Below are 15,119 nucleotides of genomic sequence, written 5' to 3' on the forward strand. Positions count from 1 at the left end.
CTTTATGTTGGTAAACTGTAAACTAGCAACTAAGATCTCAGTTCATGTCAATGTAATATTTAGTGTTGTAGAATTTTGTTCTTTTCTTTTCAACTGTAACAATGGCGGACAAGTAAGTGCTGTTTATAAAATTTATCTTAAAATATCACTTATCAAATGTTTTAATGTTAAATAATTTTTTATTTCTATTTTTTCTTAACAATCTTCTAATTCTGTTTTAATAAATATTTTTGTGTAAATTCATTTAAATTTAAAACAAGATATGTTTGGTTATGAGTGATACATGTGGAATATTGTGCCGAAGATGATGTGTAACATAAATTATGTTTTAGGGTAGCAGCAAAGCCTGCAGAGCCAAAAAAATCACCTGCAGACCCAAAGAAAAAATTACCTGCAGTTCCAGAATCGGTTCTAAAACATCGTAAACGAAGAGATGCGTTACGTGCAGCCAAAGTAACACTTACTGTACAACGACGTGCTAACTATATCAAGAAACGTAAACAAATCTTCAAACGTGCTGAGAAATATGTTAAAGAATATCGTATTAAAGAACGTGACGAAATCAGATTAATTCGTCAAGCTAAAAATAGAGGAAATTATTATATTCCAGGCGAAGCTAAATTAGCTTTTGTTATTCGTATTCGTGGGTAAGTCAATCAAAATTTTTTAATGTCCTCGGATCTTAGTAAAATCTACTCTAATTTCCCGAAAATTGTGTATTTTTTAAAAAAAGCATAAAACTTTTAAAGTATGTTTAAATATAAAACGTAATTTGATTATTTGTTTTATAAACGAATGATTATTGTTCGAAGATTCGGACGAATTATTTTCTTATTCATAAGTTTTGTTAGTTTCCATTCAATTTTAATCATACTTTCAAGATTTAAAAATTCATTTTAGTACTGCTACCACGGATCTAGTAATTGTAGTAGGAATGTAGTTTAAAGTCCTGCTTTAGACGATAGGGGTGTATCACTCAGGGGGGAAGCAATGTGCCTACTTTTGATTGGCTATGGCTCTCTTTTTCGGGAAATTCAAATTGAACGATATTATTTCGTGTTTTAGATTTAAATATTTCTATATCCATGGTTTTAGATTGCCTCCAGCAATATGCCTGCTTTTGATTGGCTGGGGCTGTTCGCACCCGCAATTGCGGGAAAATTTAAATGGGTAGCGAATTCTGCGTGTGTTGTAGATTGGTCAGAGCAAAAAATCTTTCTATTTAAAGTAAAATCTTTTACCCTAAAGAAAAAAATGTATTTAAAAAAAAAAATACAATTTAGAAATTAATTACAAATATAATAATTTTAATTAATTACTCTTGGATGAAGGAATACACCTTTAATATTCATCTGACCGACTAATTACCTAAAGAATATATCGTAAATAATTCGTAAAATAATAAAAATAAAACTTCACTTATTTAAATTAAAATTAGGTTCACGGGTACATAATTCAATACATAAATAAGAAATAATTTCCCCAAATAAATTTTTACATTAATTTCATATTTAAAAAATTTTATAATACGTTGAAATTTAGTATTGAAAATTAATCGATGTGTTTTTGAAACATTCTTAAGCCTTCTTTTGAATTTCATTAGTTAACTTATAATAATCGTAACACTAGGATTGAAGATTGAATATTCACTAAATTGAATAGAATATAGTTGCGTTTAGGTTACTTATATCGTTGAAAAAATTGTTTTAAAACAAGCATAAATACTTCACGTATTTACTTTTCTTTACAAATTTTACTTTTCTTTTGAATATAAGATTATTTATTTATGTTGTCCACACACGTCAACCATATGTCAAACATGTTTCCATGCTTACAAACGAATCAAAAACACTTTGAGCTTTGAAGCTCAAGAAGGCTTTGAGCATACTTTCAGCATGCGTTTAGTTAACAGCCAATAAAAAGTAGGCACAATGATACCCTGCCTCTTCCCCCTGAGTGAGACTCGCCCACTTGGTTATACTCCATCCCTTTTAAAATATTCCTATATCCATGACTGCTACGCTTGTAACAAGAAAATTTGTTCCTAATCGAGAGTCAGCGTGTTTTTGATGTAGTTAGTTGGACCAAATTAGTTTCGGGTTTTTTTTTTTTTGTAAAATTTGCCAAATAATTTTCGTGATAAAATTTTTTGACTATAAACAAAATTTAAAAAAAAATTTTGTAACATTTCGAAAACTTTGTATGTATTAATCGAAGAAATTTGTTTGTTTCAGTATTAATCAAGTAGCCCCAAAAGTACGTAAAGTACTTCAATTATTCCGTTTGAAACAAATCAACAATGGTGTATTTGTTAAATTGAACAAGGCTACCATTAATATGTTACGTATTTGTGAACCATATGTAACATGGGGTTATCCAAATTTAAAATCAGTCCGTGAATTAATCTACAAACGTGGTTTTGCCAAAATTAAGGGACAACGTATTCCAATTACATCAAATACAATTATTGAAAGTAAACTTGGTAAAGCTGGTATTATTTGTACTGAAGATTTGGTTCATGAACTTTTCACCGTTGGCAAAAAATTCAAATATGCATCAAACTTTTTATGGCCATTCAAAGTAAGTTTCGAAAAATTTAATTTTTATGTGTAATGATTCTGTTAATCGTGGTGAGAGCTTAGTATAAAAATTTTGTTGTCTATTAATTCGTTAATAATTTACGATGAAGATAATGTCATTGAAAAAATTCCGATTGAAATTGTATCCGAAATTACACAGATGAAATACATGGTCTGGAACGGTTTTCTTTAAGTAAAATGAAATAAATGCACGAATTATCTAAATCATTAATTTTAATTCAGTTTAAAATAACTTATCTAAAATCTTATTTCAAAGTCTGATAATAGACCTTTTTCATGAAAAACAGAAATGCTTTTTGATAATTTTTTATGAAAATATAAGTCGAGCAGAGCCTGTAACTCAAAAATTAAACATTTTTAACAATAAAAACACTATGAAAAAAATTGTTAAAAAGTCACAATATTTGAAATAATTTAAAACTATTTTTTTTTGCTCCACCGCACACGTGATCTGTGAAACAAGAGTGATCTGCGACGTGAGAAAGTATAAAAAGTATGAAACAAGAAAATACATTATTATTTCAAATTGTTATGATAAGAAAAATCATCGTTACAGACGGGGGATCGTTAGTAGAAAACTTTTAATCGTATAGATCCCTCGACAGTAATGACGGTTTTACTTAAAACAATTTCAGACAAGATGACATTTTCTTGTTTCATACTTTCTAGAGCGTAGTCATCGGGGTTTTAGTTTTTTTGAACTTTTTTATTTTAATCAACTCATTTCTTCGGACGTCTCGGTAGGCGTGATTTTAATTTTTTTTTTTTTTTTTTTTTTTGCAAACAGTTGAACACACCAACAGGAGGATGGCGTAAGAAGACAAATCATTATGTTGAAGGTGGTGATTTCGGTAACCGAGAAGATAAAATTAATGAATTATTGAGACGAATGGTTTAAATGTATCAAAAATCTTTTTAATAAATTAAATATTAAAATTATTATATCACATTGATTTTATTTTAAGCCTTTACGATTAAATCGTTATACAACCAAAATTGGAGTCATCACTTTTTTGAACAAGTAATGTTTCACCAAGCTGACATTTTATTAATAATAATTGTAATATTTTTTTTAATTAGAGCTAGAATTTGGCTTAACAAAATGTCAATCCCATCAAACAACACGTTTTGAAAATCAATTTAATTTTTTGGGAGTAAGAAAATCAATTTCTGATGAATATGGCCAGTTGCTTTGAGATCAACATAATAATGGCTTTCCATTGCTATACTAAACGAATGCATTTCACACCTTTAAAATTATTCACCTTCCTTTCGACTTCTAAACTCTAATTATCTTTCCTGAAATTTTTCTACCTTAAATTTATTTTAATCCCCGACGCAAAAGGGGGAGTGTTATTATGTTTGACCGCTATGTGTGTCTTGTGGTATCGTAACTCTTAAACGTGTGAACCGATTTGAATGTGTTTTTGTTTGAAAGGTAATTTGATAGTGTTCTTAACTATATTTCAAGAAAATCGGAGGGGGCGAGTCGTGGTTTTTGCCAAGAAGCAATTTTTGTCAAAAACAATATCAAAATAAAAAACCGCACAGTCGCAGAGAAAATAGTAGCTATGTGTCAGTTTTCCAGATTTTTAGGGTTCAGTTTCTTGAAAGATATGAAGATTTTTTAGCTTAAATTATAAAGTAAATATACAGTAATATTTTGAATCGGTGTCAATTATAGCACTCAAATTTGGGCTTCCTTTTCACCAAAAGGAGCAATATTGGCCTATAACAATAATTTATCGTAAAATCACCGAGTTTGGATTCGAAAAATCCTTTATATTAGTTGCAGAGTAACACTAGTATGCCAGTCGCTTTCCAGATTTTTAGGATTCAATAAATTGAAAAGACAATAATCTTTTTTAGAGTTACAAAAAATTAAACACAATAAAAATGCGGTATAAACAAGAAATTTTGGAATCGACACTAATTATGTAAATCAATTTCGGGCTGCTTTTTTTACCATCAGTTCCGATAAGGATAATTTCCAAAATATTCTTATCGTCGAGCCAATTAAATTTTATGAATAAATAAATATGGTTAAGAAATAAAATATGAGACTAATTCTGTCACAATATCAAGGTTTCGGGTCATCGTGGTGACTAATTTTATGTTAAAAGATTATCAGCAATTGGTTTAACAAATCTTAAATCATCAAAATAATGTAATTAAACAATTGAAATACTATTTGTATGGCTTTTATTAAAATTATACTAAGTTCATGTTAATTAATATTGTATTTTTACTAAGTGAAAATTGATTGTTTGTTTTGAGGATTGCGATAAATGTTAAAATTTACTAGACTCTTCATAGTGATGCAATAAAGTATTCGAAAAAACTGCAGTGTATTCTTAGGTTCTGTTTCCTATTGAAGAAGTGAGTGAAAAATTTTATAAACTTGTAATAATAAAAGTTCATCTAGCCCGAAAAATGTAATATTATTTGCAAAAATACTTTCATCTACCCGAAAAATGTTACATTCTTATGTCTACTTGAAAATATTTTGCATGTATTCATATCTTTAAGACAGTGGCGTAACTGAAAACAAACTTCTAAAAAAAAATAATTTATTTTGGAAATTCATTCAGAATATATTTTTTTTATAAATTATATTGCACGGTTTAATTATTAACTATGTTTATGTTTAATTTATTTTATATTTTGCAAACGGGCTACGGTAAGCAAATATTTTTTAAAGACAAACATATTGCGACACCAAACCTGAAATGTTTTTTTAAAACCAACAAAAGTAAAACTTTAAACCATAGCCGTAATAAATAAAAATTTTAACTACAAAAGATACAAAAATTTGAGTAAAAAATACTTTTTAAATAATATATGTACAATCTTTTAGTTTAATAAAAGATGAATAATTTGTTCATATTAAAAGCTTGAGGCGTTCAATTTAAATGTATTAAATTTAATGTGACCTTTATATTCCGAGTGCATACGATGAAAATGTTGGATCTATTCGTTTTGGAGCGCCCACGCTTTAAGCTTACTCGCGTGCTTAGTGTTTATTTTGAGAGTGCTCACAAAGAGTGCAGTTACAGTCGATTTCATACAATACACAACATGTTCATAAATGTAATGTATGCCAAAAAGAGAACCACAAAAGGGCGCCTTGAGAACCCAAAACGAATACAACCAAAGTCGCGAGTTTTAGTCTATGTAGTAGAGAGTGGTGTAAAATAGTTACGTTATAAAACAATTTAATCGATATTTAGCCCAAAAATGAGCCACAATCATGAAACAATTCACAGGAATTGTTAGTATCCCTTTAAAAAACATTTCTATCCTGCTTAGATAAATTCCAATCACGCTTATTTCGAAATAGAACGAATTAATTTTTTTTTAATTCAAATTTGATCGACGTTTTTATCAATAAAAAATGTTTGATAAATGGAGTATGGGTTAGTCTTCCCTAGAACTTGAATCGGATTTTGGTCGGAAATCTAAATTGTCTGAAATATATACATAATCAGGCCCCATTTATTAATTTTATTTTAGTTTAGATTAGACCCAATTTTTGAATAAAAAAAAAGATTCTTAAATCTATAGTTTCCGACAATTGATGCTAGTTGCGACAAGATCAGAGTCTTAGATTACAGAATTATTATACAGCGCTTAGTAATTTAGAACGAGGTGATCTCTTTCCTAAAAATTGTATTATTGCTACGCCACTGCTATGTATTGCGATTTTGTTATCGAGACAAATGAAAAAAAAAATTAAACGCAAAAGGGGAATAAAACGGATAATTTTGCATATTATCACTTTTTAATTAAACACGTCTTAAATACGAAATACCTCTATTAAATGCAATTCCTGAAATACTACTTGAAATACCCACCCAACACCTTTGTTCGATTGCAGTCATATATTGCAGTTTTTATTTTTATTATTTACATACTAGTTATCTCTGTCTAATAATCTCCCATCGCCTATAATACTTACTTTGTTTACTCATATGACAGAAAGTGACAGTAATTTTATAAAATTCATTTTAGTTATCTGAAAGCCAAGTTGTGTTGTTTGTCCTTTATGTATTGTGTTTGATTTGATTAAAATTTGTGTCATTGTTATTTATTTTTATACATTAAAGCAGAAAAAATTCCAAGCAGTATGTTCTAAACGAAATATAAAAAAAAATTGCAAAAATGTCACGACAAAAGTGTATTAATAAGTCTGTTCCATTAATATATGATGAAGCATGTTTGGATATAGTATCAACCAGCCCGGAAAATCTTTTTATACATGGTCAATCCGCTGAATGTTTTTTGGTAATATAAGATTTTTTTAAACTATGTTAAATATTTCCTATTTACAAAAATAAATTCCTTTTAGTGTGATACAAAACCCTTAGCTGAGGTTGAACCTTTTGGTAATACATCCATTTTGATAAATACAACTTATGCATACAAATTAGATTTCGAGGATAATCAACATTTACAATGGTGCAAGTAAGTTTTCATTATGAAAGACAATCGTATTTGAATTATTTATAAGTGATTTTTCTTTGTGTTAGTGAATTTTATAAGTTTGAAGAAAATGGTATTTATGGTTGGAATGTATCAAATCGAAGTTGTTCTAGTATATATATTAAAGAAGCACCCGATAATGCATTTTTGCGTAAGAAAAGTTTTCTTTTATTTATTATTATTGTTAACGAATTTTGAGTGATTTGTTTAAGTAGAAAATATATTGCGTCTCTTTTTATGAGTCATTTAACTTGAAAAAAGCCGGGGAAATACATCCTTATTTAGGCCCCTTATTGTGTAATTAAATTATATAATATAATATACGCAAATTTTTCAAAAGATTTTTGTAAAAATGTCCAAAATTTAGCCTTAGTCCACTCTGTTGTTTGGGGTTGTCGAACTTTAAAGATGTAGTCGTGTCGAACAAACGTCGAATCAACGTGACATTTTTTCTAAAGAAATGGTTAATGAGGCCATAGACGTGCCGTAAAATATATTTGGCTTACTGACAATTAATTAATAAACGCGCAGATTTAGAGATAGATTTTGTTTATTTCTGTTTTTCATTGCACATGTAATAGGGAATATTCATGTATTTTTTTTTATATTTGTAATTCATTGTTTACACCGTTATAAAACGTAAAAAATATAAATACTGCTTAAAAATGCTGTATTTAAGTGTAAACAAATATTTAAAATAAATTATAATTGTGAGATATTTAAACGCAGTTTTTTGGCGCTCTCTGTTGATGACGTATAAGTACGTGACCTGTCAATTTTTTAAAGTTCAAAGTATAATTTACACTTAAAAAAATGAATTTAAAACATAGAATTTACATTCGTTATTATTAAGTTTTTTAATAAAAAGCCGTAGAATAGTAATTTAATGAAATATCATATAAAATTTAAGTAATTAATATCATACAGTATGTCAACAAATTTGACAAGCCCGTACTTTGATGTCACGTTCGTATAAAAATTTGAATTTCCGTTTTAGAAATTTTTAAATGCCCACACTGAATTTGTACTTTTATTAATTATTTTTAAGTAATTAAAAAGATATTAATTACTAAAATAATGGTTTAGTTGAAATGTCCAGTCATTAAAGTTACGGAAGAAAAATATTTGAACCAAATTTAAATTTCATGAATATCCCCTATTATTACCTTTTGCTCTGGTTCGCTTTTTTGACTAACGGATTTGTGATTTGGTTCAAAATGCCAATTCTAGTCCACGATGTAACCTATAATGAAAAACTAACGCGCGTTCGTTCGTAGTATAATACTTTCTATTGAACTTTGTGATCGGTGGCGTGTCTACAATATTGTGTCGCATCCCTCTGCCCTAGGGTATCGACTTTTCTGCCCAAGAGTTTATCCCGTGCCTTGCTATATTATCATCTCTGTTAACTCTTTCGAATCTAATCCATCTCCAGTTAGGGTTTGTTTTCTTTGCGAAGAGTGTATAATTTTGAACTATTTTATTTTATTTTTTTTCAGCACTTATCGGAGCATTTATAGTTTTTCTATTATTCGGTACAATTTGGTATGGAATCAAATGTATTTATCGATCTGGTTGTACATCTTCATTACGTCATAGAATTGCCAAATTTTCAGAATTAGAAAATGTAACTATTAATTTTTCCAAAATTCCAAATTTACCTAAATAAATTTAACATGTTTTGTTATTTTAGGATTTGGGAAGTCCTTTGCCGGTGGCATCAACATCATCTACACCACCACAAATTAAAAAACGTCCTGGTTCCGGGCGAATTAAATCTTTGGATGTATTTAGAGGCTTTACTATTGTACTTATGATTTTTGTTAATTATGGCGGCGGACAATATTCGTTTTTCAAACATTCAGTTTGGAATGGTTTAACCGTTGCAGATGTAGTATTTCCATGGTACGTTTCATATACAATCCCTTTAAAGATAAGTCACACGTTCTTTGAGGGATATTTTTTAACTTGTTTGTCGAGCTGTCGCACCTCTTCTCTGTGTGGATTTCAAAAGAAAAAGATTTACCAAAGAATCTATAAACTCCAAAATATTCTAAATTAATATTCTAATAATTTATTCGATGTTTTTTTCTAGGTTCGCATGGATTATGGGCGTAAGTACAGCACTATCCGTACGTTCATCTTTACGTGCCGGTGTATCAAGACGAAAATTATGGCGTCATGCGTTTGTTCGAGCTATATCACTAATTATTATTGGAATCTCATTAAATACTGTCTCATCTTATTCGCAACATAGTGGTGAACGAGAAATTGAGCGTAGCAATACATTATTGTTAGATCATTGGGGTACAGAATCATCACAAAGTTCCAGGGATCCACATAGTATTGAAAATCTTCGTATACCTGGTGTATTACAACGTCTTGCAGTGTCTGGATTTTTTGTGGCAATTTTAGAAATTATGTTTATGCAACTTCATGCATCGCTTGAGGTAGATATTTGCTAATAAAAAATTTCCCGTTTTCAATTTGTTATTGTTAAAATGTAAATTCTAAAAAAGAAGCACTTTAGTTTGTTAGTATGAAAATAAGAGTAATGTGTTGACATTTAAAAGTTCAGGACGGAAGTTTGGAAATTCACATTGTACATAAGTCGAGCGGAGCCTAGACTTCGCGTAGAAAAGCAAACAGGTTCTTTTTAGGCTCTAATTATTTGGTGTAGTGGATTTAGTTATGTTTCCGTCCATGTGCCTTTTAAATTTCAGCTTTTTTTAACAGAAATTATTTGCTGTTTACTTAATTAACGTTTGCCCTTGAGGCGTCAGAATTCCAATCAAAGAGAGCTTATGAATGTTTCGAGGAAATGAATCGCCTGACACTGAATAACACAGTCAGACTGAATCAGAATCTTAGTGTCATCTGCTTAAACTTGCATCTCTTACCCGAAGACGTCGCGTTTTCGAACAACTCTTATGTATTATTATTATAATTAATATTATTATTAACTACATGATTCTCATTGAATTGAAAGTGTTTCTGTTTTCAGAATTCTCGATTATACATGTTTTCGGATATTATTGAGTCTTGGCGACAATGGTTCGTTGTAACTGCCGTAGTACTTACACATACATGTATTACATTCTTAATGTCCGTACCTGGGTGTCCAACTGGATATTTATGGCCAGGTGGTTTACATCATTACGGCGAATATTCAAATTGTACGGGCGGTGCAGCTGGATATATTGATCGTTTAGTGTTTGGTCCAAATCATTTGTATTTGCGTCCTACTTTCAAGAAAATATACGAAACTGATGTGCCTTACGATCCTGAAGGTAGATATACACAAATTTTGTTTATAAAATGTGTGGATTTTTTATCAATTTTAATATCTAGGTTTATTGGGAACCTTGACATGCATTCTTTGTGTATATTTGGGAGTTCAGGCTGGTCGAATAATGTTAACTTACAACACACCAAAGGCTCGTATAGTTCGCTTGCTGGCTTGGGGCATTTTCACGGTAAGTTATTATTACTTCTTTTTAGTTTATTTGATTTTTTGAAAAAAAAAAAAAAAAGAAACAAACAAATTCTTGTTGCTTGTTGGACAACAAGACAAGTGTCAGGTTAGAAATCTCTCATCAAAACTTGTCATTAAGGAAAAAGTCATTTTTCCATTTCGGTTAAACATGCTATAAATCAGAGGATAATTTAAGTTTCATGTTTTCATTATTTATTTCAATAAACTTTCTTCAACAAGTCTTGATTGATTAGTCTACAATATATTTATTTCATTTTACAGGGACTTCTTGGTGGATGGTTATGTAGTTTCTCAGAAAATAAAGGACCAATTCCAATCAACAAGAATTTATGGTCTCTATCATATGTGCTGGTTACATCTGGATTAGCTTTCTGTGGTTTAACCATTATCTATATTCTGGTTGATATTACAAAACATTGGGGTGGTCGTCCACTATTTTATCCTGGAATGAATTCGATTTTCATTTATATTGGACACGTATTAACTAAGAACATGTTTCCATGGGCATGGTCACCAAAATATTATACTCATCGTGAATTTGTTTTCATGAATTTATGGGGTACATTTTTATGGGTTGCAATCGCCGTATTCTTATATAAAAAGCGAATTATTTTAAAACTATAAATAAATAGTATACAAGCCAATATTTTTATGTCATTATTTGTCTGTTTTAATCCTTCAGATTGTTCGTTTTCCGTACCACAATAATTACTCTTGTGATGAGGCAAAATCTCAAGCTATTGCGCAAGCGTTTACAATATGTTTTTAGATTGCATATGTTTACATGTAAAAATACATTAATTCATTCAAATTTACTTATTTATTAAATGTTCTTGGTAGATAGTGTCACTTATTAAATATCTTATTATAATGATTACTTATCACATTTTATTTATCTGTTATCTGTCATTGAAAACATAGTGTATCTACGGAGCCATCCGAATTGCTTTTTTCTAACCGACTTTACTGAAGTGATGAGAAATACTCTCACAGCTGTTAATAATCTTTTAATTGAAAATTTTGGAGAAAAATCGTTTTAAAATAAGTATGAGTGGATTTCTGTATGCAACCATTCTGAAGGGTTAAATATAATCAAGAATATTCGAAAATTTAAAACTATTTTTCTATTTAAGTGTGGTAATATTTAGTCGTAATGATATTTTTGAAAAAAGATTAAATTTTTAAAAGACTGTTTGGCCTTTAAGTTTTATGCAGATGGTATTATTGGAATGATGTTAAGCTGATTTACATTCATATTTTTATGAAACAACCATGTAGGCATTTTTTTTTATTAGGATAATAAGATAGTTGGCCCGTTTTTCAATCAAAATATTTTAAAAGAAAATTAGAAAAAAATAATAACAATTTGTAAAAATAAGTGTAAAAAAATAAAAAAAATTTATAAATCTTTTTGAAAATAATTAATTCTTTCCCTTTTTTTACATATATATCTGCACTGAAAAATGCATTGAAATGCATATACGCACTGAAAAAAAAAACAATCCTTCTAAATTGCCCACACATATGCTGAAACCAGCTAAAACGAATGGGGCTTGTTCGGAGGAGTCGAATAGGTTCGTTTTGACGTTAGTACAATCTCCTATGATTGACCACGGAATTATTTCAATTGTCAGTCCATGTACTGTAATGTCTACGGAAAAAACTTAAGATTTGTGATAAATTTGGAAAAAAATGATTATATCTACAAATATTATATATTTTTTAATAATCGGAATATAATCGACATATTCGTAAACTTCGATATTTGATTCGAAAATATTGAAAATTGTGATTATGTATTATAAAACTCAACATTATTGAAGATTTTTGTGTGTATTTTTTTTTTTTAAGTTTTGTTGATTTATTTAATCTTTCAAGAATAAAATTACTAACTTCTGGAAACTTTTTAATATTGTAACTTTTGAAAATTTTCTAATGCGATTAATAAAATTTAATAACAGTCAAAGAAATATGAATTTTATTTTATTTTTTTTACTTTTCTACAAATCTGTCTGTCCCCATTGAGAATCAGCCCATTTGATAGAAGATTATTGCGCTCAAATTTTTTAAGCGTTCTTATTGCATTTTGTTTGCTCTATGGTAGTTACGTGGTTACGCTACTGTTAAGTTTATTTAATACGTAAAACTAATCAAACCATTTAATTAAAGTTTTATTTTATATAACTTATAAACTAATTAAGCGCGAATTTATCTCCTGTAACAATTGGGCTCCGTAACAATATATAAACTAGCTTAGAGTTTCGGGAACTCTCGTAAAGAAGTTCAATAGAAATAAGTTGAGAAATTTACTTGGGGTTTTGCAACTTAGTTCTAATTAAACTAAAGAAACTTATTGGAGGTCGAAAAATTAAGGCTTGCAATTAGGTTTTCCTAGACTTCTATATTAGTAATATTTTTCGCGCATTCTTAAAGAAGACGGGTCAAAAAGGATAGATGGGTTAAAGCAAGACAAACCAGCCTTGGTAAGGTTGGAAGAAATTAAATGCGGGATTCTTTCCTCGAACCCCTTTACTAGGTAAGAGAGTAAGGAAGTTCAGGTATTGGCCTGAGCATTGCTATACGTATCAATATTTGAAATGAATAAGATGAATAGTTGAATGGGCATCACCTTTGGATACGGGACCCTAAAAATTAAATTCTGGAAAATAATAATGAATGATACGTTTGTGTATTATCATCTCATTAGATATAATAAAAAAAGAAATAGTACTAAACTAAACTAAACTACTAACTACCCTTATTAAATATTCTAATGACGTCACCTCTATTGTTAAATGTTTAAATAGGTGAGTAGAACGTATTTAAATAAATAATTCATGCTTTAGAAAACCCCACATACATATATATATATAGGTACACCATATTATATACAAATGATTGGGGATTTTATTGGTATGACGTAATTTAAAGTATTTATTGTGACGACACGTACCTAATTTTCGTACAACCGAGGATGTTCAAATGTGACGTAAATATTTTTATTTGAATTGATGTCACGATAGTATATACACAGGGAATTCGAAAAGTAGGAGAGCTCCTTCTGATTTAAAAAAATTAAGTATAGATACTTTTAAGAAAAATAACCAAAGCAAAGTTGTTAGATTCGAAGAGAGGACAATGATTCTTATTCATTGTTCATAGAGTAACTGTTGACTAGTATAATACAGAGGACAGCTGTAGTTTCAGATAGAAAAAAATCGAAGATTAATTAATTTTTGGGATATTGTTCAGGGATGGTTAATTAACATTTTTTCAAGTTTTGCAGTTCCGATGCTCTATGAAGAATCTGACATTATGTTATTGGGGCAACCCTGTATAATACACTCAACTACAAAATTAACCGCCCATCCAATACTTTCTTACTTTCTAGGCAGTAACTTAGTAATGGTCGTATCGAGATGAAAATAAAATCAAGTATCACGGTATTTTAGGTATTACGCTCGGCGTTTGATATAAGTTATTGAATAAAAAGACATCTTTTTTAATAATCAATGAGTGTGACTTTAGCAACTTCAATCAATCCTCTTTAAGTGTGGCTCTCGATATTTTTGAGGAGTTTTTTTAAACTCCGTGGATAATTTTGAAAAATCAAAATATTTTGAGATTTCAAAACTAGATATTTCAAGCTTTTTTTTAACCTATATTTTTTTTCTCTTCTCAATGCGGCCATTAACGAAGTTAGAGCCTCTATCCAATATCACAATTTGGAAATGTATGTTAGGCGAATAATTTTGTCTTTGAGTGTATAATTATTTAATAGAAGCATTGTATAGGTAGGGTTTGTGATAACAATCTATAAATGTTCTATTTTTAATACATTTTTATTGATATTATTAAACATTATTTGGTAAAAATAAAACGTTGGACTTACTATTTATAGATTGTATAGTTTAAAAATAGGACGGTGATGCTGATCATTTTTTGTAAAAGGGGTAGGCATTGGAAATAAATTATTCAAAATCGACTTGAAGATAAGATGTTATAATTTAACGAAAATAAAACCCGTTGAAAAACTTTTTTTAATCTTTCTATACTGTTTTTCGTTTGATCGTCAATGTTTGCTTAAAATTATTCTATCTGTAGTTTTTGAGATGTCAACAAAAATTGAATATTAAGGGAAGATTTGGAAATATGGCGATTTAATACTTTTCCCTTTTCTGAAATCTATAAGCAAGCAAAAATGAAACTCATATTTGAAATAAATTTTTAAACCGTTTACAAAATATTGCGATAATAATCCAAATGTTCCAATTAATTTTTTGTGGTAAAAAAATATCCATTAAAAAATATGTTACTATTTTTTAATGAAGTTTAAAATTGGTTTTTGAATAATTGAAATGATAATTAATATGAAATAATATGTACTCATGACAAAAAAATACATATACAGGGTTTTCGAAAACAGATCCAAGTTTGATAAAATCCTGTAAAACCAAATTTCTATTTCCTAAAGCACTCCCCATTAAATTACTTTTCAAACGGAACAAAAAACATCATTGCTTTTTTGTGGTTTATGCAAC

General features: G+C 29.1%; 2 protein-coding genes across 4 annotated transcripts; both read left to right on the forward strand.

The window, feature by feature from the left end:
• On the forward strand, nucleotides 1-3,539 carry LOC123298236 (60S ribosomal protein L7). Its single transcript, XM_044880187.1, has 4 exons — nucleotides 1-112; nucleotides 333-647; nucleotides 2,235-2,580; nucleotides 3,388-3,539. The coding sequence occupies exons 1-4, from the start codon at nucleotides 102-104 to the stop codon at nucleotides 3,496-3,498; spliced, it is 783 nt and encodes a 260-aa protein (XP_044736122.1). The 5' UTR covers nucleotides 1-101; the 3' UTR covers nucleotides 3,499-3,539.
• A 1,306-nt stretch (nucleotides 3,540-4,845) lies between these two features.
• LOC123298183 (heparan-alpha-glucosaminide N-acetyltransferase-like) lies at nucleotides 4,846-11,866 on the forward strand. 3 transcript variants are annotated; one of them, XM_044880112.1, is made up of 10 exons: nucleotides 4,846-4,979; nucleotides 6,707-6,884; nucleotides 6,949-7,064; nucleotides 7,130-7,233; nucleotides 8,582-8,709; nucleotides 8,776-8,987; nucleotides 9,178-9,532; nucleotides 10,072-10,372; nucleotides 10,434-10,558; nucleotides 10,840-11,866. In XM_044880112.1, exons 2-10 carry the CDS (start codon nucleotides 6,762-6,764, stop codon nucleotides 11,200-11,202), a joined length of 1,827 nt encoding a protein of 608 aa, XP_044736047.1. In that variant the 5' UTR covers nucleotides 4,846-4,979; nucleotides 6,707-6,761; the 3' UTR covers nucleotides 11,203-11,866. The 3 variants fall into 3 exon arrangements, with proteins under 3 accessions (XP_044736047.1, XP_044736048.1, XP_044736049.1); XM_044880113.1 differs by having other exon boundaries at nucleotides 4,878-4,979; nucleotides 6,710-6,884; XM_044880114.1 differs by lacking the exon at nucleotides 4,846-4,979 and having other exon boundaries at nucleotides 6,620-6,884; nucleotides 10,087-10,372; nucleotides 10,840-11,864.
• Nucleotides 11,867-15,119: the final 3,253 nt, after the last annotated feature.

This window comes from Chrysoperla carnea, chromosome 4, assembly GCF_905475395.1.
Source record: "Chrysoperla carnea chromosome 4, inChrCarn1.1, whole genome shotgun sequence".
NCBI lineage: Eukaryota > Metazoa > Arthropoda > Insecta > Neuroptera > Chrysopidae > Chrysoperla > Chrysoperla carnea.

What these genes read in the sequence shown, in the direction of transcription:
- LOC123298236 (XM_044880187.1), top strand. An exon ending in TTTGTTATTCGTATTCGTGG is followed by an intron (nt 648 to 2,234) that starts GTAAGTCAATCA and finishes TGTTTGTTTCAG; the next exon opens with TATTAATCAAGTAGCCCCAA. An exon ending in ACTTTTTATGGCCATTCAAA is followed by an intron (nt 2,581 to 3,387) that starts GTAAGTTTCGAA and finishes TTTTGCAAACAG; the next exon opens with TTGAACACACCAACAGGAGG.
- LOC123298183 (XM_044880112.1), top strand. Translation starts at nt 6,762, where the DNA reads ATGTCACGACAAAAGTGTATTAATAAGTCTGTTCCATTAATATATGAT. An exon ending in AATCCGCTGAATGTTTTTTG is followed by an intron (nt 6,885 to 6,948) that starts GTAATATAAGAT and finishes AATTCCTTTTAG; the next exon opens with TGTGATACAAAACCCTTAGC. An exon ending in TGTGCCTTACGATCCTGAAG is followed by an intron (nt 10,373 to 10,433) that starts GTAGATATACAC and finishes TTTAATATCTAG; the next exon opens with GTTTATTGGGAACCTTGACA.